Genomic DNA, 27,395 nt, shown 5'->3' with positions numbered 1-27,395 from the left:
GTTAATGTCTTCCTCCCAGGAAGGTACTCACATATAATCCTTTCCCCCACTCTCCTTAAACAAAACCTTTTACTAATATTTATGCTCTTCGAGGCGAGTATATTCCTACAAAATGCCTAAAGATTTTTTGGGTTATCCGCAATTACCTAGGCCAAATTTCACACTGAGCAGTAAAGGTCCACGTTGGCTAGAACTGAAACTACACAGTTCTCGATTCTGACTATGTCCCCATTATCCAAATCAAACAATTAAAAATAAACAACAATGATTAAAGTTGATTTGACCAATTTAACCCAATTTTCAATTCTCAAAGCACATTTTTTAAGGAAACAGTTTGATTGTGATTGTCTGTGTAGTTCCACCACATGATGACACTGTGGCCATGAACTTTCCAAGTAAACATTTCTCAAAAACCCCAGTCGAATGAGAAAGGGCAGTTCAGTGTCAGCTGGTCTTGCTGAGACCAGATTGAGATGTAAACTTTGTGCCAGTGGAGTCCAAGGGCCATTTAGGGGAAACATGCAACATTTAACTCTGTTGTTGACTGGTTTCTGACCTCCAGTTCCATGGGTTGAGGGGAGGGACAGAGGCTCAACATTACTTACTGCATCTGGCATTCAGAGGGGATTTTGAGACATCTCCAAATCACATAGCTTGCATATTTATGTTGTTATGCTTTGAACTGTGAAAGATGTGCAGTCAGAGACGACACAAACTCTGTGTGGGACATGAGGGGATAGAAGAAAACATTTGCTATACGTGACTCAAAAAACAATGTTCAGTACAGTACAAAGAAAGTGCCTGGACAATTGACAGGTAAAAACATAAAGAACACATTAATGAATACATTCATGAAAAACATGAATACAACTGAAAAACAATTGTAGTTTGTTGCATGAAGTGGGGGTAAGTGAATTTGGCCTCAACAAATCGTCAAAATCTGGTACTATCAAGTTTGGATGGATTTTACAGGACATAGGCCTCTGCTGGATGCCCTTTTTCCAAACCCAGCTGGCTTTAACTAGTCCAATCAGTTGTCATAAAATCAATACTCACCTTGCTCTCAGATCTCAATAAATGCAGAGAGGGGAAAGGGAACGTCAACTGTGAAGCGATCTTTCTAGCCAGGTAAGCTCTGTCATTTCGGTCAGTCTTACTACCATCTAAAAAATTGTATGAAAAAATAATGATGTCAATTAAAATATTTAGGGATTACAATAAATTCAAGGTGTGCTTACACCTTACACTAGTAGTATCTCTGTTACACAATAATAGCAAATCCGCCAGACTGTCTTCTGGTATGTGAATGTTTCAGTGTGTGCAGCCTATCATTTTTGTGTTTTGAACAAAAAAGTGTTTGTTTCTTTGGCAACAATTTAAGTGAAACCAGCTATAATCAGCCTAAAACATGGAAACCTTGGAATACCATGAACTTGTTCAGGTATATATTTTCCCTCACTAGCATACTGTGCTGTAATTTAACATATTTTTGCCACTGTATCTGATGTTAAATGTCTGAATCATATTTATTTGAACTACTATAATCCTCCTCACTGTAGAGATACTATGGCTCTCGCCTGGAGATACATGGTAGTCTAAAGACCAGTGCATCATGCATGTCACCATCCACCCCAATACCCCAGAGCACTTTTGATGCACTTCGACAAGTCCACCCCTCGGTCTGCAAAAAGTATGCTAAGTCTCTCTGGTTTATAACCCCATATTGTTATATTGTTGTGTTCCTAATAATAAACATGTTGTAATTGATAACAGGCAAAATCAATAACATCTAATTCACTGTTTGTCTATGTGAAAAGCATCAATACTATATTTGCATTGCACCAGCATTGATCACTCTCAGTAACAATGCACCTTCAATGCATCAGTCTCTACTATCATGGGTGCTACTGTGCTGTTCTGCAGATACTCTGGTTGTGGGCTGGTTGTTCCTGAGAAGCTACAGGGCTGTAAGGTGCTGGATCTGGGCAGTGGCTCTGGCAGAGACTGCTTCATTCTCAGTAAACTAGTGGGCCAGAGCGGTCATGTCATCGGCATTGACATGACAGCTGAACAGGTAGGCTTACAGTGCCACACAATATATTTTGTGGGAATTCCCTATCTAATATCTTATCACAAATAAAACTGTGGATCACAAGTGATTTTCATACTATGTATCCTTTACCCAGATCCTGGCATCACGCAAATATGTCCAGTACCACCAAGAGAAGTATGGCTACGAGAAGCCCAACACCATATTTGTGCAGGGTTACATAGAGAAACTGAATGAGACGGGAATACAGAGTGGTTCGCTGGATGTTCTGGTGTGAGTAAAGCTGTTCCTTCCTTCAACACCCTTAGGCTTGCTTTCTGCTGGGGATCTATTCGAGTGTCTTACTGAAGAAAATCCCACACAACACATTTCCAATGACAATCCCTCCTCTCCATCTCCTTTGAGCTAATAGTCTGTTAAGGGAAAATGCCTTATCTATTTACCATTTATTCACTGACTGGCTCACAGATTGATTTATCAATTTGTTCCCTGATTGGTGACCTGATCCGTTCCCAGATACCCTGACTAACTGATGTCTCTGCCATCTTCCTGCCTGTCTGTCTGTCTGTAGGTCAAACTGTGCCATGTGTCTGTGTCCTGACAAGAAGCCGGTTCTCAGGGAGGCTTTCAGAGTGCTCAAGGTAACCTTCACACTCTCTGGTGGTCAGCCAATACCTCAGCAGCATGCTGCATGCCTCACATAAATATATAAAATATTGACTAAGTAGCAATGCTGAAATTGGAAACAAGACTATGTGATTTTCAAAGCTACTTGATTTACAAAGTGGCATCATTTTCATGAATCATTTGCTTTTCCTCATTTATCTTTGTCGGTATGTGAACCTATCGTTATGCAACACGCAGTGTGAAATCAGATACTCTATTGCCATCTGCTGATACTCTATTGCCATCTGCTGGAGAAACAATGAACTTTTGCTTATGAGGATATGGTTTGATTTGCCTTCACCTACAACATTGTAAAACATTTATTTTTGTAAAGATTAGCACCAAAATAAATGACCAAAATAAAACAATAAAACTATTCCCTCATAATATATCATATGATCTTCATACAATAATATAGTATTTTGATTGTCTCTTGAGCCTTCTTGTCAGAATTCTGATACATTTTATAGATTGGAAAATGTTTAATTCATGTCAAATCCTATGTATTTACAGGAGGGTGGGGAACTTTACTTTAGTGACATATATTCCAGCAAGGCTGTTCCGGAACATTTGAAACAAGACCCAGTTCTGTGGGGTAAGAATGCTTGATTTGTGACAGCTGACAGAGTTAAAAGTTGAATGTATGCTATCTGACAGGAATAATGATGTTGAGCCAATGCGAGACCCAATAACACACTGTTCTAGATACATTAAAATATCAACGTGGAGGGGGGTTTGAGTTGGTTGGGAATTGTTTAATCTAATGTCATGTTTTCTGTGTGTTGTGACAGGTGAAGGCTTGAGTGGTGCCCTCTACTGGCGAGACCTGATCTCTCTAGTGCACGAGGTGGGCTTTAGTACTCCATACCTTCTCACTGCAAGCCACATCATAGTCCACAATAGTGAGCTACAGAAGAAAGCAAGTAAGATGGCACATTAATGTCTGCCTCTCAATGATCTCATGAATAGGACAACGAGATGAAGGTAGACTTCGATGTCTAGCAAGGTGCAACCGTTCCATTCTCTGTTACCATCTCTCTTGAGCATTATTCTGAAACATGATTGGGTGAGAACAAAGGAATATAATGTTTAATTTCAACCACTTCCTTTAGCAACTATCAGATCAAAACATCTGTTTCTTTGTTTTCTTGTTCCCCACAGGTGGCATCACACACACCTCTGCAACTTACCGCCTCTTCAAGTTGCCCAAAAATAGAAAGCAGAGCGACGCAGTTGTGGCTTACAAAGGAACGGTCCCTGACCATCCCGACCTACTCAAGTTTGACATGTATCATTGTTTTGAGGTGTGTCCAAGTAATTTGTCACCAAACGTATTCCCCTATTAAAAAGCTGGCAAGTATTCCTCTTCTCCCTTTCTGGACCTGCGTTTTGCCTCTGAAGAGCTGTGTTCTGTGTTTCTGCTTGATCCCTACAGACAGACATAGAGGTAACCGTGGATGCAGAAATGGCAGCCGTGCTTCAGCATTCCCGATTCTCCTCTGACTTCTCCATCCAAAGCTCAGACAAACCTGCACCAAGCCCTAAATGTACCCCTCAGGTAAACCCTCTAGTATATTTCCTCTGGGCTATCCAGAAACCATCATGCATTTGTATATTTTTCCACCATACATATAGACCATAACAATATGTGCTACATTACATAAAGAGAAAGAAAGAGAAATTCGAGTCAGAAATTCTTATCATTGTAATTAATAAATCCTCATAAGTTGATCCTATGGTCATGTATCTGGCAGGGCTACATGTTCTCTGTTATGTAGAAGTACAGCACTTTTCAGCACCTTCATCCCACTCAGGTCACAGCATCACTCTGAGCAGGAGGAGGAGGCTTACCACACAGCTCAGCCCACTCAGTGTCTCAAAAGCCCTACTGCCGAATAGATAGCTATATGCAGTAGTCTGCAAGCACCAGTAGCTAATTCTCTTTCTCTCTCCTCTCTCTCCTCTCCTTTGTGATGTGCTTTTCAGAGCTGCCACCTTAATAACCCATTCCTACTTGCTGATAACCTCAAACTTCATTCAAAGCCCTCCACCAAGATTGGGAACACTGGAGAACCAGTGGAAAAGTATGACACTACCAACTGAAGGGAGATACTATTTTCTTCCTGAAAATTAATATAATAAACATGTTACATGATTTTGTTAACTACATTTTTTTTGTGATTTGCAAATATATTTCATGTGGGCTCTGTTTAATTATTAATACATTGCTATTAGAAATGGACTGAGTTGGTCCCTAACCTTACGCCACACATTTAAGGCATTAAAGTGTAATCTAGAAAATACACACATTGTATCAAGGCTGTCTTTCTCTCTCTGGGAAAAATAAAGTTATTATATACCACACATTATTACCCTTATTCACAGTCATTGGTAATCACACAAGACACAAATATGTTCAAACCTTTAATAGTGAAGCTGACATGTTATTAAACAAAATCCAAACCGTTGGTTTTAAATGATTGGTTTCGTATTGGAAGAAATGGAAAGGGAAAGTATGCAAGAATACAGAACTGAAAGTTGTTCATTACGTAATTCTAAAACTAGATCAGTGACGTAAATGCAGTCCAACAAGGCAGTACTAATCAAAAACAGAAAAGCGATCGCTTACCAGCTGCATTTATTTTTCCTCCATGCTTGCATTTCCCATGGCGCCCGCTATCGTGTTGGTTAACTGGGGGACATATTAACTGTTATTTTATTTCACTTGGATATAACTAGGTATTGTTTTACCTTTGTTGAAATTATTTTCGTTTCATTCTCAACCGGCCATGACCGTGGAGCAGAATGTCCTCCAACAGCATTCTCAGAAGGTTGGTACATCGTAGTGGCAATGTTTTCCTTCTTCGCCTGGTTGCTAGCTAGCAAAACTGCCAGAGAAAGTTAGCTTGTCGTTTGTTCCCAAGTGTGGCGTCAGATCCTTGGATATTTTCTCAATCGATTGTACAGTCCCTGAAAGTATTTACAAACAACATGCATCGTTAAATAATCCCATTGCCTTGTCAAAGAAATCACGAGGGCAGATTGGTATCCAACTACAGTAGCTAATTAGGTATCTAGACCTAGCTACATTGTCAGCAAGTTAGCTAGCGCGTTATCTTGCTAACGTTACAGCTAGCCCCGCTAACATAAGTTTACCAACAGTGACACGCCTATGAGGGCAACAGCTAGCTAGCTGGGTAACTAGCTGATGTCGTCAATTTAGCATTACATGCTGGTCGTTACTGGGTGGCCAAATGTTAGCTGTCTCAAGTTCAGACAATCTTTGCCCTGTGATCATCTGTCGTCAGATGCTAGCAGCTACGGTCAAATGTAGCTATATTGTTAGCTAGCTAGTCGGCTAAGGAGTCAGAAGCGTTAGAAGTAATTTACAGTTATTGATTGTTGAAGGGTTATACTAGCAAGTCAATATTGCTTTCACCATGCAAGCAAGACACTTGATCCAGGCTGTGTGCTTGATCTGGTTTGCTAACGTTACTGAAATGACTGTTGGGATATGTTTGTTTACGTGCAGTGACTGCCAGGCAGCCAGGAGTGACAACGATGCAACTACATTACTGCAAGCTTGCTGGGTGTGGGTTGGTTAGTTATGACAGGTTACGTTAGAGAACATATATTTGATAAACATTTATCTAGTACAACTATGCAGATATGCATTTTTGATTGTAAGATGGAAAAACATTGGTCACATTGCACCTTAACTCTTATTTGGTTTTGGAAGAGGAGGTGCAACAACATTACTTCTTCATTTTAGTTAATTATTAGAGGGCAGAATGAGCAATAGGTTGTTAACCAACATTAACTATATGAAGCAAATGATCTTGCCTAGTACTAGTGAGCTGGCTGCTGACAGCATAGCCCTCACACCATAGCAGCTGGTTACGTAATTCAACTCTTTTTAGGTAAGGTAGCTAGGTAGCTACCAGCAGTATTACACTGTCATGGGATTTGTCTGAGGGTGTTACCATCCCTCAGATTACCATCCAGCACCACATCCTTTGATCAGTGTTGATGGTGACATGATTTGGCAACATGTTTAGACTCTACTCTCTATTGACTTAGTTCAGAACAGCAGGAGGTTTATCATCATCATGTTATTGGACTATATAAGGCTATTTTATATTGCTGCCCTGTGAAGTTGCAATACACCTAGGTAGTGACACACAATTAGCATTCAAAACACAAGTATATTTCCTTCATGCCTGGTTGCATGTAGACTTAAATTCACTCAGATTGGATATGGGATAAGATTTGCGTTTCTGAAACATTATTTTGTTGAAATAAAATGTTATCACAGAGAAATTAAGAAAATTGATTGCAAACAAATTGTCAATTATTTAAATGTATTGCATTGATATAATCAGTAACAATAGTACCTAATCAATTAGCTTCATTTCTCAGAGAGCAAATTATATTTTGACAAAATGTTTCAGTAATGCTTATCTTATCTGTTTCTAACTACAGAAATTATTTCAGAACAATCGGAGATGGTGGATGTCAAGTCTCTTTCTTGTGCTTTTTGTAAACTCATTGGTCTCGTAACACTAAGGAATGCTCATTCGTGTAAGGCTCGGTGTACTAGTGTCATTCACTGACCTCATGGTAAGGAGAGACTTTGTGCGACAGACAGACGCTCTAGACTTGCCACATGCGGATGAGTCGAGGTGTGTGTGGATCAGCTTCCAGGCAACTTGAAGCTGGTAGCCTAGTGGTTAGAGCGTCGTGCCAGTAACCGAAAGGTTGCAAGATCGAATCCCCAAGCTGACAAGGTAAAAATCTGTCGTTATGCCCCTGAACAAGGTAGTTAACCCACTGTTCCTAGGCCATCATTGAAAATAATAAGTATATGTTCTTAACTGACTTGCCTAATTAAATAACATATAAAAGGGGGCCTGACCTTTCATCCACTGTCACGTTCTGCCTGTGTAACCGATGTGAAATGGCTAGCTAGTTAGCGGGGTTCACTCAAGCCCAGGTAGGGGCGAGGAGAGGGACGGAAGCTAACGTGACCAAACTAAAATGCACTTTCTACAAGACAGTGGTTTGTTATTCACAACGCAAGACGGAGGTCTTGGATACAGCCCTTAGCCGTGGTATATAGGCCATATACCACTAACCCCAGGGGCGGAAATCCCGGGGGGGACACGACCCCCCCGTCCATGGGAAAAATATGATTTGTCCCCCCCAATATATCACTGAAACATAACTATGTAATTTCAATAATATTAATAATACGCAATGAAAGCAATTGTGCTGATTATAGACACTTAATAGCGCGTTTTTAAGTTTCAAAAGATTGCAACCCCCCCACCCTTTGCCTCACAATGGTTTGATCCACTGCCAGTTCCTTAGCTTGCTAGGTAACAGAGAGGTCGTATCTACTGTCTGAAAGGCACTCAATACACGTAACTGACGTGAGGTTAATCCAGTCAATCGCGCACACACACTAGCTGAATATGCAGAGCTAGCGCGCAAATATTAACTATTAAGCTAGCTAGTACCTATTCCATTTATGTGGCGTCGTCAAAGATGGAATCAGCATGCAGATGATGTAAGTTAGTGCTTCAAAGTCCCTGTGATAAGGTTAGCGATAAACTGAAATCCAAACTGAACAGAACTACACTCTTCTACCATTGTCTTAAATATATTTAATGGTCTCGTTGCAAAAGCTAAATTGTCGCAAGTGAACTTTTATTTATTTATTTTATTTCACCTTTATTTAACCCGGGTAGCAAAGATTATAGCAAACACCACTGAAACTGAATTGGTGCTCGCTACCTTTGCAAATTCAGCTATTGTTGGAAGCCAGCCAATATGAAACAAACTATTAAAATTACAAAAGGTTGCAGCATATGTTGTGTAAATGGTGAACTCATACAGCTGTCAACTCTTGTCATTTTAATCCGTTTCACATTTGCTAGCTACCTTTTTTAGATTGAAGCCCAAATAGAATGATTGAAGATGATAGAAGCCCATCTCCTACTGTAAATAACCTACACACTGTGTGTGTAGCCAGCCAGCCAGCCAGGTAGAAAACTGGCAGAAAAATAAAAGACGGACATCAGAGTATTTTTCAATACACCAAAACGCATAGTAAGAACCCTAGTAGCCTAATATCTGAAAGACTAGTTGATAAAATGTTCATAAGAAAGAAATGAAATTCTAATGGAAATGTTTCACAATGATGTCATTAGGCAGAGCAGGCAACAGATGGCACACAGACAGCAGAGTTGGGGACAGATATGCAGGGACAGACTGGCAGAGACAGGGAGTCTCAGGTAAGTTTGTTGAGTCTTTGTTTGGCAACATTATGAAAGGTTCTCAATTTTTTTTACTTGTAAAATAGGAACATAATTGGAAAATGCCACGGATACCCCTACTCTCAACTTAAACTGGTGACTGAACTAAGATTTGTTAAAGGTATTGGTGTTGTGTAGTTTTGGGTACCGGTAGTTAGGAGTACGGCAGACACCTTATTTCTTTGGTTCCTCAATATACATTTACCATATTACAATGTAGGCTATGTTTTACAGCACTACTTTTGGTGTCCCCCTCAGGAATTGCTCTTGAGAAAATGTCATGTAATTGTCCCCTCCAAAGTTGATATCAGATTTTCGCCAATGACTAACCCCCGAGGTGCCTTATTGCTTTAATAAACCGGTTGCCAACACAGTAATGCAAGGAACTACACATTTAAATTCATAATAAATGCACTTTACCTGAAAAAGTAGTTGGGACAAAATTCTTGTTGCTATGTAACATAACCACAGGCTAGCTAGCAAGCGTACATTAAATGTATGCAAATACCGAGCATTAGCGCCACTTCTAGAGTGACTAACACTCGCCAATTATTTATTAATGTTGATATGAATGTTTCCATTTTATTGTGCACGAATTAAATAAATTGTCCCATGTTATTGTTTGTTGGCTCCACTAGAAATTGATGCCGTTCTTTTAGCTGGAGAAGATGCTGCTGTGTCGTTGTTCCACCGCTTTCTCGCTTCCAGATTTGGCATCCAGTAACTTTGAAGCGAGGTTTAGAATCTGTGTCCAATGACATACATTATTTCTCGTGCCTCTACTCCAGCATCCGACAGTTTCTGGATCTTGGTGGTTCGGAGGCAGTGGTTTGTGTAAATCTGCGACCTGCCAGCTGTTTTGAAGATCTTTGGAAACATTGTTGCGAGGATGTTCACTCCCATCGGCTCTTTTGTGTACCTGAAACGTATAAGACAACATAACGTTAGCTAATAGTTAGGTCTACATAGCGACCAGTTATATTGCCAGGATACATTAGAATGATTTAGCTAGCTAGCTTACAGTGAACCATAAAAATCCTGTAGAATGAGGTTCCGCTACGTTTGATGTCTTCCCAAACTCACAATGTATCCATTTTTCTGCACACCAGTCAGTGATGCAGGTAAATGCCACTTTGTTTATTTCACAATGTTCGTTTCGGATTCTCTCAAGTTCAATTAAACACACATTTTCTACACCGGCATGTCAAGCTATTGTTAATGTAGCCATTCTATCAAGGTAAAAAGGCGCAATGATATCAAGCTGAAAAGACGAAACGTCATAGTCATGGTATACGGTGTCACATACACACGGCTAAATGCTGTTTTAGCCAATCAGCATCCAGTATCCAAACTACCTCGTTTATGATTGGAATTAAGAGACACCCAATAAAAGTGAGGTTCTTTTGAATTCCAGTATGGGGTGGAGTGTGTTTGTTTGGCTCAGAGAGAACTTGGCCTAGCAGCTGTCTCTGGGTTTGACTCACTGTCCTAAGAGCACTGCCTAGTAGTATTTACTGCCTAGCCTGCATGGGAGCTGGGCCAGAGAGACTGAGACGGAGGACTTGGTTGGTGCGTTGTTTATGTTCAGTTACTCTAACAGAGGTGTGAACTGTGTTTTCCCTCTCTCTCTCTTGTGGCCCTGTGAAACACAGGTGCCCCAGGCAGGACCAGAGTGAAACTCTAACTTTTAACCCTCTGTGAAATATCTGGAGCTAGTTGCTAAGGAGCTGCTGCACAGTGGACCCAAGTGGAGAACTAGTACACACTACGCACCCATATATATTTTTACTCAAACATGGGCCGTCCATGATGACATCTTTGCAGCACGACAGCCACTTTTAACAGTGTAGGGCCTACTTACTGTACAAGCCTCTATGGCTACGATACCAGGACCTAGAATAGTGGCCTGAGCCTCAGGCCCTGACAGTAAGTGTTCTCCATCATTGTTTGGAGCGTTGGAGTGCACTCGGCCAGTAAGTGTAATGCACTGGCTCATTGTTTAGTGGACACAGCCATTGTGTGGTGGTAAGCCCTTGCATCCCAGCTGGGGTTGACATGCAACAGTTACAGCAGGGCAGACATGAGTGCACAGTGCAGTCTCATCCTCTCCACTAGCTAAAGCCTAACTGTCTGGTGTTTAGAGAAACGGTCAGGGGTCCAGATAAGGCATGCATGGATTCGGTAAAACATTGTTGTCTACTTGCAATGCAACACCCTCTGCAGCCTAGCGAGCTTGGTTCACTTATGATTCACTCAGACATTATGTGCTCCTGCTGATGTGTAGTGCAGTTATTGAAGTGATGGAGAGTGATGTGTGTCCTGTCCTGTTATGTCCTCTTCTCGCTTTCTATGAATCTCTCTGCCTCTGTTCCCCCCCAACATCTCTGACTGCCTGTTTCTCTGATGACGTGTGCATCTCTCGCTCCTGACAGCACCAGCAGACTCTACTGAACCAGCTGAGGGAGGTCACAGGCACCACAGACGTCCAGCTGCTCCAGCAGGCCCTGCAGGTAACACACACACACACAAGGCCCTGCGGTGCGGATGCAGTGATGTTTTTTTTTTTTTTCCATTTACTAAACAACTAACTACTTGAATTCCATTTTTATTTTTTAATTTTTTTGTGAGCCGAACGTGCTGTTTCTTAGAGAGAAATCAAATCATTCACGAGAGAAATCAAGTCAAGAACTATGGGGCTGAAAGGAGTTTTCATTTAGCAAATATCCAACCTAGTTCAGCACAGAAACGTGGTAATTAACTACAATGACCCTAATCCATTGCACCAGTTTTTTTCAGGCTCAGACAGTGACAGATTACGGTGGAAGAGGCAAAGCGAGTGGTTTCACTCGCCAAAATCTGTCCATAATAATCCCATTGAGTTTATATTGGCTTAATTTGGACCTACAGTGGGGGGAAAAAGTATTTGATCCCCTGCTGATTTTGTACGTTTGCCCACTTAAAAAGAAATGATCAGTCTATCATTTTAATGGTAGGTTTATATGAACAGTGAGAGACAGAATAACAACAACAAAAATCCAGAAAACGCATGTCAAAAATGTTATAAAATGATTTCCATTTTAATGAGGGAAATAACTATTTGACCCCTCTGCAAAACATGACTTAGTACTTTGTGGCAAAACCCTTGTTGGCAATCACAGAGGTCAGACGTTTCTTGTCGTTGGCCACCAGGTTTGCACTCATCTCAGGAGGGATTTTGTCCCACTCCTCTTTGCAGATCTTCTCCAAGTCATTAAGGTTTCGAGGCTGACGTTTGGCAACTTGAACCTTCAGCTCCCTCCACAGATTTTCTATGGGATTAAGGTCTGGAGACTGGCTAGGCCACTCCAGGACCTTAACCTCTCTAGGGTATGTGGGACGAAATCGTCCCACCTACTCAACAGCCAGTGGAATGGCACGTTATTCAAATACCTTAGAAATGCTATTACTTCAATTTCTCAATCATATGACTATTTTACACCATTTTAAAGACAAGACTCTCGTTAATCTAACCACACTGTCCGATTTCAAAAAGGCTTTACAACGAAAGCAAAACATTAGATTATGTCAGCAGAGTACCCAGCCAGAAATAATCAGACACCCATTTTTCAAGCTAGCATATAATGTCACATAAACCTCAAACCACAGCTAAATGCAGCACTAACCTTTGATCTTCATCAGATGACACTTCTAGGACATTATGTTATACAATACATGCATGTTTTGTTCAATCAAGTTCATATTTATATCAAAAACCAGCTTTTTACATTAGCATGTGATGTTCAGAACTAGCATACCCACCGCAAACTTCCGGTGAATTTACTAAATTACTCACGATAAACGTTCACAAAAAACATAATTATTTTAAGAATTATAGATACAGAACTCCTTTATGCAATCGCTATGTCCGATTTTTAAAATAGCTTTTCGGCAAAAGCACATTTTGCAATATTCTGAGTATATAGCCCAGCCATCACGGGCTAGCTAATTTGACACCCACCAAGTTTGGCCCTCACCAAACTCCGATTTACTATTAGAAAAATTTGATTACCTTTGTTGTTCTTCGTCAGAATGCACTCCCAGGACTTCTACTTCAATAACAAATGTTGGTTTGGTTCAAAATAATCCATAGTTATGTTCAAATATCCTCTGTTTTGTTTGTGCGTTCAAGACACTATCCGAAGGGTGACGAAGGGTGACGCGCCCGACGCGTTTCGTGACAAAACATTTCTAAATATTCCATTACCGTACTTCGAAGCATGTCAACCGCTGTTTAAAATCAATTTTTTATGCGATTTTTCTCATAAAAAAGCGATAATATTCCGACCGGGAAACCCTGTTTACGTTCAAAGACAGAGAAAATAAAAACATGGTGTCGCCACGTGCACGCGCCTCAGTCTCATTGTCCTCAGATCGACCACTATCCAAATGCGCTAATGTTTTTCTGCCATGGCCTGCAAAGCCACCATTCATCCTTCTGGCGCCTTCTGAGAGCCTATGGGAGCGTTAGAAAATGTCACGTTATGCCAGAGATCCCCTGTTTTGGTTAGAGATGATCAAGAAGGCCAAGAAATAGTCAGAGAGAGCGCTTCCTGTTTGCAATCTTCTCAGGTTTTGGCCTGCAAAATGAGTTCTGTTATACTCACAGACACCATTCAAACAGTTTTAGAAACTTTCGGGTGTTTTCTATCCAAATCAAACAATTATATGCATATTCTAGTTACTGGGCAGGAGTAGTAACCAGATTAAATCGGGTACGTTTTTTTATCCGGCCGTGCAAATACTGCCCCCTATCCCCAACAGGTTAATGTGCTTCTTCTTGAGCTACTCCTTTGTTGCCTTGGCCGTGTGTTTTGGGTCATTGTCATGCTGGAATACCCATCCACGACCCATTTTCAATGCCCTGGCTGAGGGAAGGAGGTTCTCACCCAAGATTTGACAGTACATGGCCCCGTCAAATGATGCGGTGAAGTTGTCCTGTCCCCTTAACAGAAAAACACCCCCAAAGCATAATGTTTGCACCTCCATGTTTGACGGTGGAGATGGTGTTCTTGGGGTCATAGGCAGCATTCCTCCTCCTCCAAACACGGCGAGTTGAGTTGATGCCAAAGAGCTCCATTATGGTCTCATCTGACCACAACACTTTCACCAGTTGTCCTTTGAATCATTCAGATGTTCATTGGCAAACTTCAGACGGGCATGTATATGTATTCTTGAGCAGGGGGACCTTGCGGGCGCTGCAGGATTTCAGTCCTTCACGGCGTAGTGTGTTACCAATTGTTTTCTTGGTGACAATGGTCCCAGCTGCCTTGAGATCATTGACAAGATCCTCCCATGTAGTTCTGGGCTGATTCCTCACCGTTCTCATGATCATTGCAACCCCACGAGGTGAGATCTTGCATGGAGCCCCAGGCCGAGGGATGTTGACAGTTCATTTGTGTTTCTTCCATTTGCGAATAATCGCACCAAATGTTGTCACCTTCTCACCAAGCTGCTTGGCGATGGTCTTGTAGCCCATTCCAGCCTTGTGTAGGTCTACAAGCTTGTCCCTGACATCCTTGGAGAGCTCTTTGGTCTTGGCCATGGTGGAGAGTTTGGAATCTGATTGATTTACATTTACATTTAAGTCATTTAGCAGACGCTCTTATCCAGAGCGACTTACAAAATGGTGCATTCACCTTATGATATCCAGTGGAACAACCACTTTACAATAGTGCATCTAAATCTTTTAAGGGGGGGGGGGGGGGTTAGAAGGATTACTTTATCCTATCCTAGGTATTCCTTAAAGAGGTGGGGTTTCAGGTGTCTCCGGAAGGTGGTGATTGACTCCGCTGTCCTGGCGTCGTGAGGGAGCTTGTTCCACCATTGGGGTGCCAGAGCAGCGAACAGTTTTGACTGGGCTGAGCGGGAACTGTGCTTCCTCAGAGGTAGGGGGGCCAGCAGGCCAGTGGTGGATGAACGCAGTGCCCTTGTTTGGGTGTAGGGCCTGATCAGAGCCTGAAGGTATGGAGGTGCCGTTCCCTTCACAGCTCCGTAGGCAATCACCATGGTCTTGTAGCGGATGCGAGCTTCAACTGGAAGCCAGTGGAGAGAGCGGAGGAGCGGGGTGACGTGAGAGAACTTGGGAAGGTTGAACACCAGACGGGCTGCGGCGTTCTGGATGAGTTGTAGGGGTTTAATGGCACAGGCAGGGAGCCCAGCCAACAGCGAGTTGCAGTAATCCAGACGGGAGATGACAAGTGCCTGGATTAGGACCTGCGCCGCTTCCTGTGTGAGGCAGGGTCGTACTCTGCGAATGTTGTAGAGCATGAACCTGAACCTCGTGATGGCGAGATCATGGAACGGGCAGTCCTTCCCCGGGAGGAAGAGCAGCTCCGTCTTGCCGAGGTTCAGCTTGAGCTGGTGATCCGTCATCCACACTGATATGTCTGACAGACATGCAGAGATGCGATTCGCCGCCTGGTTATCAGAAGGGGGAAAGGAGAAGATTAATTGTGTGTCGTCTGCATAGCAATGATAGGAGAGACCATGTGAGGATATGACAGAGCCAAGTGACTTGGTGTATAGCGAGAATAGGAGAGGGCCTAGAACAGAGCCCTGGGGGACACCAGTGGTGAGAGCGCATGGTGCTGAGACAGATTCTCGCCACGCCACCTGGTAGGAGCGACCTGTCAGGTAGGACGCAATCCAAGCGTGGGCCGCGCCGGAGATGCCCAACTCGGAGAGGGTGGAGAGGAGGATCTGATGGTTCACAGTATCAAAGGCAGCAGATAGGTCTAGAAGGATGAGCGCAGAGGAGAGAGAGTTAGCTTTAGCAGTGCGGAGAGCCTCCGTGACACAGAGAAGAGCAGTTTCAGTTGAATGCCCAGTCTTGAAACCTGACTGATTAGGATCAAGAAGGTCATTCTGAGAGAGATAGCAGGAGAGCTGGCCAAGGACGGCACGTTCAAGAGTTTTGGAGAGAAAAGAAAGAAGGGATACTGGTCTGTAGTTGTTGACATCGGAGGGATCGAGTGTAGGTTTTTTCAGAAGGGGTGCAACTCTCGCTCTCTTGAAGACGGAAGGGACGTAGCCAGCGGTCAAGGATGAGTTGATGAGCGAGGTGAGGAAGGGGAGAAGGTCTCCGGAAATGGTCTGGAGAAGAGAGGAGGGGATAGGGTCAAGTGGGCAGGTTGTTGGGCGGCCGGCCGTCACAAGACGCGAGATTTCATCTGGAGAGAGAGGGGAGAAAGAGGTCAAAGCACAGGGTAGGGCAGTGTGAGCAGGACCAGCGGTGTCGTTTGACTTAGCAAACGAGGATCGGATATCGTCAACCTTCTTTTCAAAATGGTTGACGAAGTCATCTGCAGAGAGGGAGGAGGGGGGGGGGAGGGGGAGGAGGATTCAGGAGGGAGGAGAAGGTAGCAAAGAGCTTCCTAGGGTTAGAGGCAGATGCTTGGAATTTAGAGTGGTAGAAAGTGGCTTTAGCAGCAGAGACAGAAGAGGAGAATGTAGAGAGGAGTGAGTGAAAGGATGCCAGGTCCGCAGGGAGGCGAGTTTTCCTCCATTTCCGCTCGGCTGCCCGGAGCCCTGTTCTGTGAGCTCGTAGTGAGTCGTCGAGCCACGGAGCAGGAGGGGAGGACCGAGCCGGCCTGGAGGATAGGGGACAGAGAAAATCAAAGGATGCAGAAAGGGAGGAGAGGAGGGTTGAGGAGGCAGAATCAGGAGATAGGTTGGAGAAGGTTTGAGCAGAGGGAAGAGATGATAGGATGGAAGAGGAGAGAGTAGCGGGAGAGAGAGAGAGAGCGAAGGTTGGGACGGCGCAATACCATCCGAGTAGGGGCAGAGTGAGAAGTGTTGGATGAGAGCAAGAGGGAAAAGGATACAAGGTAGTGGTCGGAGATTTGGAGGGGAGTTGCAATGAGATTAGTGGAAGAACAGCATCTAGTAAAGATGAGGTCAAGCGTATTGCCTGCCTTGTGAGTAGGGGGGGAAGGTGAGAGGGTGAGGTCAAAAGAGGAGAGGAGTGGAAAGAAGGAGGCAAAGAGGAATGAGTCAAAGGTAGACGTGGGGAGGTTAAAGTCACCCAGAACTGTGAGAGGTGAGCTATCCTCAGGAAAGGAACTTATCAAGGCGTCAAGCTCATTGATGAACTCTCCAAGGGAACCTGGAGGGCGATAAATGATAAGGATATTAAGCTTGAAAGGGCTGGTAACTGTGACAGCATGGAATTCAAATGAGGAGATAGACAGATGGGTCAGGGGAGAAAGAGAGAATGTCCACTTGGGAGAGATGAGGATTCCAGTGCCACCACCCCGCTGGCTCGATGCTCTAGGGGTATGCGAGAACACGTGGGCAGACGAAGAGAGAGCAGTAGGAGTAGCAGTGTTATCTGTGGTAATCCATGTTTCCGTCAGCGCCAGGAAGTCTAGGGACTGGAGGGTAGCATAGGCTGAGATGAACTCAGCCTTGTTGGCCGCAGACCGGCAGTTCCAGAGGCTGCCGGAGACCTGGAACTCCACGTGGGTCGTGCGCGCTGGGACCACCAGGTTAGAGTGGCAGCGGCCACGCGGTGTGAAGCGTTTGTATGGCCTGTGCAGAGAGGAGAGAACAGGGATAGACAGACGCATAGTTGACAAGCTACAGAAGTGTTGTTTCTTGTATTATTGTCTCCTGTGTCTTTAGAGAACTGTTTCACTTTGATATCCTTTTTCTTCTGTCCTGATTTTCTCTTTCTTTTCTTCTGTTAACTAGATATTCTTTGTTGTTCTTCGTTAGCTAGCTAGCTTCTTCCAAAAGAGTCCCTAGCAACTGCTTAGCAACTGGTAAACAATTCAGCTAGCTAAGATAACTACAATTTTATGAAAAATAGTTATTTTTCAAAAGCCTATCTTCTTTGTTTGTTGCTTGTTTTTTCTCCTATTCAGTCTTGCAGTTTTCTTTTGCTTTTTTCCGATGTACTTCACTCTAAAAACCATGTAAATTTCAATATTTGAATCCTACAGACGAAGAACCGTATATGTGACATTTTTCAAAAAAATGAGATATACATGAAAAATCATTATTGGACACCCTTTTTCTATAGTGAACCGGTTTCACAAGCTTTCCACGCGCTAATTAACAATATGTTTAAATTTAAAGATAGGCTCTCGTGGAATAACCGTTTATGTGCACCACTCAGAATGGACGGACAAGCGCACAACTTTTCTGTTGCTGATGAAAATCACCGAAATGTGGGAAAGAAACGTAAAACAAAACTAAAAGAATGGAAAGACAGGCAAAGGAAGATCTTACAGGATGCGGGAAAACCCTATACAAATCGTAAGGGTCAAGAAAAAACTGGGAAAAGCTGTCCAAAAGAGGTATGTGGAAGAACCGTATATCAAACAATCAAGCTAGCTAGCTATAGAGTACAGTAACTAACATGTATGTTCTGGGTTGTCTAATTTGTAACTATAGAGAAAACATATTAGCTAAAGTTCGTTGGCTACTAACTTATACATTATCGTTACAAATGTTATTGCTAGATTATAGAAGAAACATAGCTAGCTACTTTTTGTCCATCCACCGGATGATTCGACATGGCTACAGTAGCTAGCTAGTTATATGTAACGTTACACTGTATCCTGCAGGGAAGAGCGTGTTCCACGACGTGCAGAAAGGATTGTGGAAAGTTGATTGATGAGCGCAAGCTGCATCTGTTCAACAGTTTCTACACTGTCCCATACGAGAAACAACAAGCACAACCAGCAAAACCATTCAAGGTGATGAGGATGCAATGTGAAGACTTCAGTCACCTCCCAGATTCTGTTCTCAAGCGACCAGCTGGACTACAGATCACTTCAGTGAGGTGGTTAAAAGTCACATGTATTGCACAGAGAATAGTTTACTAACATCCCATCAACATGCAACATGTTGTTCTAACAATAAAATATCCTAATGATTCCCTTTTTTTATTCATTACAATATACATCTCTGTCACCACATTTAGCATCAACTCTAAGCAGTTAATACTTATTTACTGCTGTCACCTCAGTACAGAAGGACGTTTCTTGCCTTTAGCATGGGTTAAACGCAATTCAAAACTTAATTGCAGATCATAGTGTTAAACGCAAAGAGAATGGTTTTCTGAACGTTTTGTAATATTGACCTTAGGGACCTGCATAATGGACATGCATATTGGCACATCACATTGATCCATATTTGATATGTACAAGTTGTACTTCTTTTGATTGAATTAATTTAATTGTATTCTATTTTTGTAGTTATTCTATGGTATGTTCACATTGAGGGCTTCATTTTAAATGAGACTAAGATTTCATGACTCAACTTTTAAGAAAAGTCATCGGTGCTAAAGTTGATAGACCACCTTTAAATGAACCTCCATTAAATGAATTAACTACATATTGCATTTAAGTTATTTACATGAAGGGCATCTGTACTTGAAAGTACTTAAAACATCATATCAGGTATTAAAAAAGGACATCTTACAAGTGTCATGCAAAATGTCACATATACTGTTCTTCCACAAACTGAAATCATCACTGGAGATATACTGTTCTTCCACATTCTAAAAATTAAAACGGCAATAAAAAAAGTATTTTTTGAAATAACAAAAAAATATCAATTGTTGTTGGAAGATATGAGTATGGTGAATTATTTGTCAACCATAAAACACCCAATGTGGTACACACAATGAATAATATAAAAATAACTGATTATCTTAAAATGGAAAAATTGTCACATATATGGTTCTTCGTCTGTAGGATTCATTTGTAGGAGCTCATTTTTCAGCTGCTGCTGCTCAAATTGGAGTTCCGGAACTTTCGGAACTTTTGATTGATTGCTTATGTGGACATGTCTTTTTTACAGGTAACAAGCTGCGGTTAGGAGCACTCCCTTTAAGAGTGTGCTCCTAATCTCAGCTCGTTACCTGTATAAAAGACACCTGGGAGCCAGAAATCTTTCTGATTTGAGAGGGGGTCAAATACTAATTTCCCTCATTAAAATGCAAATCAATTTATAACATTTTTGACATGCGTTTTTCTGGATATTTTTGTTGTTATTCTGTCTCTCACTGTTCAAATAAACCTACCATTAAAATTATAGACTGATCCTTTCTTTATCAGTGGGCAAACGTACAAAATCAGCAGGGGATCAAATACTTTTTTCCCCCACTGTAAGTTTGTCTCCTGCCTTTGGGACGACTCCCCCCATTGTTAGGGCGGAGACATTCTGTACAGATCTCTGGACGGATACACTTTTACACCTGCTACCATAGGCTAGATTGTACAGTCATTGGGCTAGATGCACACAGACCGCATAGACCGCAACGACAGGGATCGAGACAGTTTGAAAGTATGCCTTATCTACTTTGAAGAACTAGTAAAATGATTTAATCAGACAGCTCTGCAGCATACTTAGGCATATAGCTAAATAGGAAGACCGTACAATATATGGAGCACATAGATACCATTATGTTCTGGCTGACTGATACTGCCAGACCATATAGCGGATATTGATTTTCAGGAATGCATTTCAAAATGGTTTGACACAATTTGAAATGTTACCGATTTTATGTTCGGAAATCTCCAGTTGGAGTTCTGGAAATTGCTTATTTTCACCAAGTTCATCAGCTTTATTGATCTCCCAGAATAAGTGTTGACAGTCTACATCTAAACCAGTCTCTGACAGTAGAGCTCTAACTATCCCTGCAGGTCAGTAATGGAGACCTGGCGGAGGCGGTGGCCTTTCTGACAGAGAAGAATGCCAAGGTGCCCCAGCAGGATGAGGCTGCCTACTACCAGACCACCCAGGTGGGCAACGACAGATACATCAGCGTGGGCAGCCAGGCAGACACTAGTGAGTACTTACCTCACCCAGCACTGCCCGGGGCAGTCCCTAGCCAGGGAGTTACCAGTGAGTACCACTACCTACCTCATCTCTGGTGTGTGCATAAGAAAAAATCTGTAGACCTCAAACCCATTATATACAGTACATTCGGAAAGTATTCAGACCCCTTGACTTTTTCCACGTTTTGTTATGTTACAGCCTTATTCTTAAATGGATTAAATAATTTTTCCCCCTATCAATCTACATACGATACCCGTTAATGACAAAGCAAAAACAGTTTATTTGAATTTTTTGCGAATTAATAAAAAAAAGAAACACATTTACGTCAGTATTCAGACCCTTTACTCAGTACTTTGTTGAGGCAACTTTGGCAGTGATTACAGCCTTGAGTCTTCTTCTGCTACAAGCTTGGCATGCTGTTATTTGGGGGGGGGGGGGTTCTCCCATTCTTCTCTGCAGATCCTCTCAAGTTCTGTCAGGTTAGATGGGGAGCGTTGCTGCACAGCTATTTTCAGGTCTCTCCAGGGATGTTTGATCGAGTTCAAGTCCGGGCTGAGCCACTCAAGGACATTGAGAATTGTCCCGAAGCCACTCCTGCGTTGTCTTGTCTGTGTGCTTAGGGTCATTGACCTGTTGGAAGGTGAACCTTCGCCCCAGTCTGAGGTCCTGAGTGCTCTGGAGCAGGTTTTCATCAAGTATCTCTCTGTACTTTTCTCCGTTCATCTTTCCCTCCATCCTGACTAGTCTCCCAGTCCCTGCTGCTGAAAAACATCCCCACAGGATGGTGCTGCCACCACCATGCTTCACCGTAAGGATGGTGCCAGGTTTCCTCCAGACATGACGCATGGCATTTAGGCAAAAAAGTTCAAACTTGGTTTCATCAGACCAGAGAATCTTGTTTCTTATGGTCTGAGTCCTTTAGGTGCCTTTTAGCGAACTCCAGAGTGACCATCGGGTTCTTGGTCACCTCCCTGACCAAGGCCCTTCTCCCCCGACTGCTCAGTTTGGCCCGGCGGCTTGTTCTAGGAAGAGTCTTGGTGGTTCCAAACTTCTTCCATTTTTAAGAGTGATGGAGGCCACTGTGTTCTTGGGGACCGTCAATGCTTCAGACATTTTTTTGGTACCCTTCTCCAGATCTGTGCCTTGACACAATACCTGTCTCGGCGCTCTGCGGACAATTCCTTCGACCTCATGGCTTGGTTTTGACATGCACTGTCAACTCTGGGACTTATATAGACCGGTTTGTGCCTGTCCAAATCATGTCCAATCAATTGAATTGTAGAAACCACTCAAGCATGATCAATGGAAACAGGATGCATCTGAGCTCAATTTCGAGTCTCCTAGCAAAGGGTCTGAATACTTATGTAAATAAGGTAATTTGTGTGTAAACATTTATTAAAAACCTGTTTTCACTGTGTTTTTATGGGGTATTGTGATGTTTGATGAGGAAACAACATTTTTTTAATACATTTTATAATACGGCTGTAACGTAACAAAATGTGGAAAAAGTCAAGGGTTCTGAATACTTTCTGAATGCACTGTATGTGAATGAATAACATTACTGTCTCCCTAATTATATTTTATCATATTTTGCAAATCGTTCCCATTTTAGTTTCGTATTGAAGCTCGAAGTAAGCATTTAGCATTGTATAAAGGTCTGTGGGATGGCTCTTAGTAGGATGCCTCCTGGTTCTCATGTGAGACAAGGAGTTACTTTGTTGAAATTAAGAGATGTCATCTCTGTGGAATTTTCTGAGATGGGCATGAGAAGTCCTGCCTTTACTGCAGAGGTATATCCTTCTCCGTTCGGGAACACCGGAGAACACCATATCCTGATATGCCCCTTTTGACTTTCATGCAGGAATGGCCTGATTTAATGAACTTACTCACTCCTTTGGATATGTGTCAAATAAGGAAAACAACCTATAACAGGGGTGACAAACTCCTTCCACGGAGGGCAGAGTGTCTGCAGGTTTTTGGTTTTTCTTTCAGTTAATAGCTAGACAACCAGGTGAGGGGAGTTCCTTACTAATTAGTGACCTTAATTCATCAATCGAGTACGAGGGTGGAGCAAAAACCAGCAGACACTCGGCCCTCCGTGGAATGAGTTTGACACGTGACCTATAATTTAACCCAGTCAATAGAACTGAGAGTTGTCTGGGAGGAGGGGAGAGAACCTTTTGCTCTATTTACTACTCTGATGATGACTCACCTTAGTCTTTTTATAGGTTTGTCTAATATTATAGGCTACTGCACCAAATTTTAAGCTCTCCTCTTCTCTTTGTGGTCTTTTAAGCTGGGATAAAAAAAAGGATATTGTCTGTCTGCCCTTTCCTCTCAGTCTGTCTGTGAAACACCGCAGCATGACTGGGATTATAAAATCAGTAGGGGTTGGATATTAACTTGGAGTACTTAACTTTAAGCGTAAATCGTAAATTGTTGTCAGTGGAAGATTGGTGTGAAAAACTTGAGTTATGAAGAAGGTCTAAGTAATGTATGTATATGTGTGTATGTAAGTAAGGAGTTGTACGTATGTGTTGTTTTAGATGTGATTGACCTGACTGGTGATGATAAGGATGACCTCCAGAGGGCTATCGCTCTCAGCCTGGAGGAGTCCAGCCGGGCCTTCAGGGAGACGGGCATCACCGACGAGGAGCAAGCCATCAGCAGGTACACCACCGTCGCACCATCAGCTGGGCTGAGGGGAGAGGAGGTGCGTTCAGGGAGTGTTTGAGTGGAAAAATGTCAACGATCTGCGCATTTGAGGGGATTAGACTGAGCAAGTCGCTGTGCAGTTTCGCTAATATGCTTTATTGACGTTGTTAGGGCTTTGAAATAATAAAATATCCTTTTGATGAAAGTGTTTTCTTTAACTTGTTGTACTCTTTGCAGAGTTCTGGAGGCCAGCATAGCGGAGAACAAGGCAAGCCTGAAGCGGACACACACGGAGGTGTGGAGTGACTCGCCCAACCCTCACGACAGGAAAAGGATGGAGAACTGCCCCGTCGGGCTCAAGAACGTGGGCAACACCTGCTGGTTCAGCGCCGTCATCCAGGTGGGGATAAACACACACCTTCCATTTTGACTCTGCTAAACATCCTATATCAATGTAATGCATTCAATATAGGCCTTGACCCTCATCCTCTTATGGCATAGATGTAGAGCTCTTTCTAGAGAGACTTGGAAAGACTAGCCCTCCCCATCATAAGGTATGTACGATCCTGTAGGTTCATGCTCTACAACATTCGCAGAGTACGACCCTGCCTCACACAGGAAGCGGCGCAGGTCCTAATCCAAGCACTTGTCATCTCCCGTCTGGATTACTGCAACTCGCTGTTGGCTGGGCTCCCTGCCTGTGCCATTAAACCCCTACAACTCATCCAGAACGCCGCAGCCCGTCTGGTGTTCAACCTTCCCAAGTTCTCTCACGTCACCCCGCTCCTCCGCTCTCTCCACTGGCTTCCAGTTGAAGCTCGCATCCGCTACAAGACCATGGTGATTGCCTACGGAGCTGTGAAGGGAACGGCACCTCCATACCTTCAGGCTCTGATCAGGCCCTACACCCAAACAAGGGCACTGCGTTCATCCACCTCTGGCTTGCTGGCCCCCCTACCTCTGAGGAAGCACAGTTCCCGCTCAGCCCAGTCAAAACTGTTCGCTGCTCTGGCACCCCAATGGTGGAACAAGCTCCCTCACGACGCCAGGACAGCGGAGTCAATCACCACCTTCCGGAGACACCTGAAACCCCACCTCTTTATGGAATACCTAGGATAGGATAAAGTAATCCTTCTAACCCCCCCCCCCCCCCTTAAAATATTTAGATGCACTATTGTAAAGTGGTTGTTCCACTGGATATCATAAGGTGAATGCACCAATTTGTAAGTCGCTCTGCTAAATGACTTAAATGTAAATGTAAATGTATGGATTACGTTGTTAATGTATAGACCCCCTGGTAGAGGGTAAAGTGAGCTGACATATTCTGAATGAACACTGGATACATGGTCCCTGTCTGCCTGTGTGTAATGGGACTCCTTAAGGAGACAGCAGTCACACATTTCAGTTCGGTCTCTAACCGCAATTAGAGATTCAATGAAAGCAGGTGATAAAATGAAGTGACAACTCCGCTAATCATTCTCCTTTACTAATTATTTAATCCTTTTATCAAAAGGTATGGAAGTTTGGTTCGTAACTTCGAACTCTAACATTCTTCTGTAATCCATCATACCCATACAGCATTCCAGCTAGCAGCAACAGTGTAATAACATCCATAGTAAAACAGCTGTTGACTACCTCACTGTACAGCAACATGCATGATCTCTTTTGATAGTGCACAAATGTTTAGTGCTGGTTCAAAGCTAAATTAAAGTTATTCAAGAAAGCTGACGGGTTTCTGTTTGTTTCTAGTCTCTGTTCAACCTGTTGGAGTTCCAGAGGCTGGTGCTGCATTACTCCCCTCCTGCCAGAGTCCAGGACCTGCCTCGCAACCAGAAGGTGAACCACCTATCGTCCTCCACTCACCCAGACAACTCATATCAACTCTCAGCAGTGAAGCTTAGGTCAAATCCCCCGGACCAATACGCTACAGAGATAGTGACACTGAAAAACTCCCCTTCTGTTAGGAACATATTAGGAACATATGTTAAACCCGATAGGCGATAGCTGGGGAAAGGTCCGGTTAGCTCTCTCCTGACTTTGAGATCCATGGCCCTCAGCTGGACAGCTATCATTCCTGTTAGCCTCTGAGCTGGGCAGTGGCCATCTGAAGAGAGGCTCGACTCTCTGGGTTGCAAAATCAATACCCTCACTGTGCAACATCTCTATTTGGTTGCAGCATGTGATCTCATTTCCCCTCAGGTTCCAGTGGTTCACGCTCCCCCTGACTGCTCTGTCTATTTAGCACCCCCCCCCCCCCTTCTCTCTCTGCAGCAGCTGCAGTCTTTTCCTCATTGGTTTCCACAACTGCGATCTTATCTGCACAGCACGTTCCTCCCACCCGCTTCCCATGGAGCACTCCATAGGGTTAATGGTTAGCGCACATCCGCTAATCTGGGATGAGCCTCTGCTGCTGTTGCCATATAGCGACAGTCTAAACAGTTTGCGCATTATGCCCGAAATCTTGATGTTTTTGTTCGTCTTGGTCTTCGGGCAGGTTTTTTTTTCAGCTGTTCGTGCAATAATTTTTTCTTGAGGCAAGTCGAAGTTCAGTAGCCAAAGTCTACCCACCTTCGTCGGTGATTGGTCAACAGTACTACTCCTAGTAAGAGTGGAACATGAAGTGTTTGTTTTCATTGAAAGAGAGAAGACTAGTTTTCCTGCACATTTTTTGACTTGAGAAATTTGGACTATTTTGAGGAAGAGTTTCTGGCTATGTTGTTGCTACGGCGTCTCGAGGGGAAAATGGTAGGTAATATTGCCCCTTTTTTACCGTTTTTCAACAGAAGGGCTCCCATACTCAGTCCTTTTAGGGCTTAGACCCTAACCTGTCATCAATAGCCGCAACCCTCGAGTACCGAGCACCTAGTTTTCTTTTAATATGCTCTTTTCTGTCAACAAGGTTCGACTTCGAAGCAAGGCTTTGCTCTTTGCTTTTAACACCTACCATAGGCTTAGTGTGTAATTTATAACTCATTGATTCATTGCCAGTAGTTGTGGTGCAGCCATCCAGTCAGTGTCCTACTGTATATAGAGCAGTGGAGGACACCCTCTGGTTGTCACATCTCACACCAGCACCAGCTCAGATTTACTGGGTCAGCTAAGCATCGCTAGGATCCAACAGAAAAACACATTCCCTCGCATAAACTGGGGACATACCCATTCTTCATATTTTGATAGGCACACTACCACCATCATAAAGCACTGAATGTGAAAATATTATAATAGTATTACTTCTCAATGCAGTCTCTACGGTCTGAAAAATTGTTAACATTAAAACTCTGGAATATGACTGTGATTTGGAAACCATTATTCCCTTACTCTAGAAGGCGAGTTGTCATGGTAACTAACGTCCCTGTGTGTGTTGTTCCTGTTGTCGTTCCTTAGGAGCACAGGAACCTGCCCTTTATGCAGGAGCTGAGGAACCTTTTCTCACTCATGGTGGGTTCTAAGAGGAAGTACGTAGACCCATCGCGCGCCGTGGAGATCCTCAAGGACGCCTTCAAGTCCAGCGAGTCTCAGCAGGTAAACCTCCTAGTTATCACTCTACCCTTCAAATGTATTTATAATGGCTTTTTTACATAAACAGTTGTCACAAAGTGCTTTACAGTAACCCAACCTAGACCCCTCAAAAAGCAAGCAACAGCACAGTGGCAAGGCAAGACAAAATTATTTATGAAGCCAGCTATGCCATCCATAGTCATCCAGACATCTGGTGTGATCAAATTCAGTGTATTATTTGATCCAGCAAGTGTAGCTATGGGGTACATGGACAGGGCTACAGGGGCTTGCTGTAAAATAAATGTCTGACTGGAGCAAATGCTCTTATTGAGCAATCAATTTGAATGTGGTTATTCTACTCCAGTAGAACAATGTCTAAT

General features: G+C 43.1%; 2 protein-coding genes and 1 long non-coding RNA gene across 11 annotated transcripts in view; all 3 read left to right on the top strand.

The window, feature by feature from the left end:
- The first annotated feature begins 1,064 nt into the window (after window positions 1-1,064).
- LOC106568062 (arsenite methyltransferase) lies at window positions 1,065-5,092 on the top strand. Its single transcript, XM_014138066.3, has 11 exons — window positions 1,065-1,128; window positions 1,382-1,441; window positions 1,560-1,690; window positions 1,924-2,074; window positions 2,187-2,323; window positions 2,622-2,691; window positions 3,230-3,311; window positions 3,508-3,639; window positions 3,878-4,020; window positions 4,152-4,274; window positions 4,703-5,092. The coding sequence occupies exons 2-11, from the start codon at window positions 1,409-1,411 to the stop codon at window positions 4,817-4,819; spliced, it is 1,119 nt and encodes a 372-aa protein (XP_013993541.1). The 5' UTR covers window positions 1,065-1,128; window positions 1,382-1,408; the 3' UTR covers window positions 4,820-5,092.
- Window positions 5,093-5,312: 220 nt separating this feature from the next.
- The window catches only part of LOC106567933 (ubiquitin carboxyl-terminal hydrolase 25), a 55,733-nt gene continuing 33,650 nt past the window's right edge, over window positions 5,313-27,395 (top strand). For 3 of the 9 annotated variants that reach the window (XM_014137847.3, XM_014137846.3, XM_014137842.3), the window contains exons 1-8: window positions 5,319-5,547; window positions 8,929-9,012; window positions 11,466-11,543; window positions 20,727-20,928; window positions 23,409-23,532; window positions 23,755-23,917; window positions 25,267-25,353; window positions 26,902-27,039. In XM_014137847.3, the coding sequence (XP_013993322.3) occupies window positions 5,506-5,547; window positions 8,929-9,012; window positions 11,466-11,543; window positions 20,727-20,928; window positions 23,409-23,532; window positions 23,755-23,917; window positions 25,267-25,353; window positions 26,902-27,039 (918 nt within the window). In that variant the 5' untranslated portion in view covers window positions 5,319-5,505. Of the gene's footprint in view, window positions 5,548-8,928; window positions 9,013-11,465; window positions 11,544-20,726; window positions 20,929-23,408; window positions 23,533-23,754; window positions 23,918-25,266; window positions 25,354-26,901; window positions 27,040-27,395 lie in introns of all 9 variants that reach the window. The other 6 variants (XM_014137841.3, XM_014137840.3, XM_014137848.3 and 3 more) reach the window with 4 other exon arrangements.
- Window positions 16,400-18,954, top strand: LOC123724144 (uncharacterized). The gene is made up of 2 exons (XR_006756829.2): window positions 16,400-18,371; window positions 18,642-18,954. It is a non-coding gene; the product is annotated as an uncharacterized LOC123724144 (long non-coding RNA).

The sequence above is a fragment of the Salmo salar genome, chromosome 13 (genome assembly GCF_965601325.2).
Source record: "Salmo salar chromosome 13, fSalSal1, whole genome shotgun sequence".
Lineage (NCBI taxonomy): Eukaryota > Metazoa > Chordata > Actinopteri > Salmoniformes > Salmonidae > Salmo > Salmo salar.
Note: the sequence above shows the minus strand (reverse complement) of the source record. Positions and strands in the feature narration are given on the sequence as shown.

Coding starts and splice junctions, on each gene's coding strand:
- LOC106568062 (XM_014138066.3), top strand. CDS start 1,409: ATGGAAACCTTGGAATACCATGAACTTGTTCAG. Junction 2,692..3,229: donor AGGCTTTCAGAGTGCTCAAG/GTAACCTTCACA, acceptor ATGTATTTACAG/GAGGGTGGGGAACTTTACTT. Junction 4,021..4,151: donor ACATGTATCATTGTTTTGAG/GTGTGTCCAAGT, acceptor TGATCCCTACAG/ACAGACATAGAGGTAACCGT.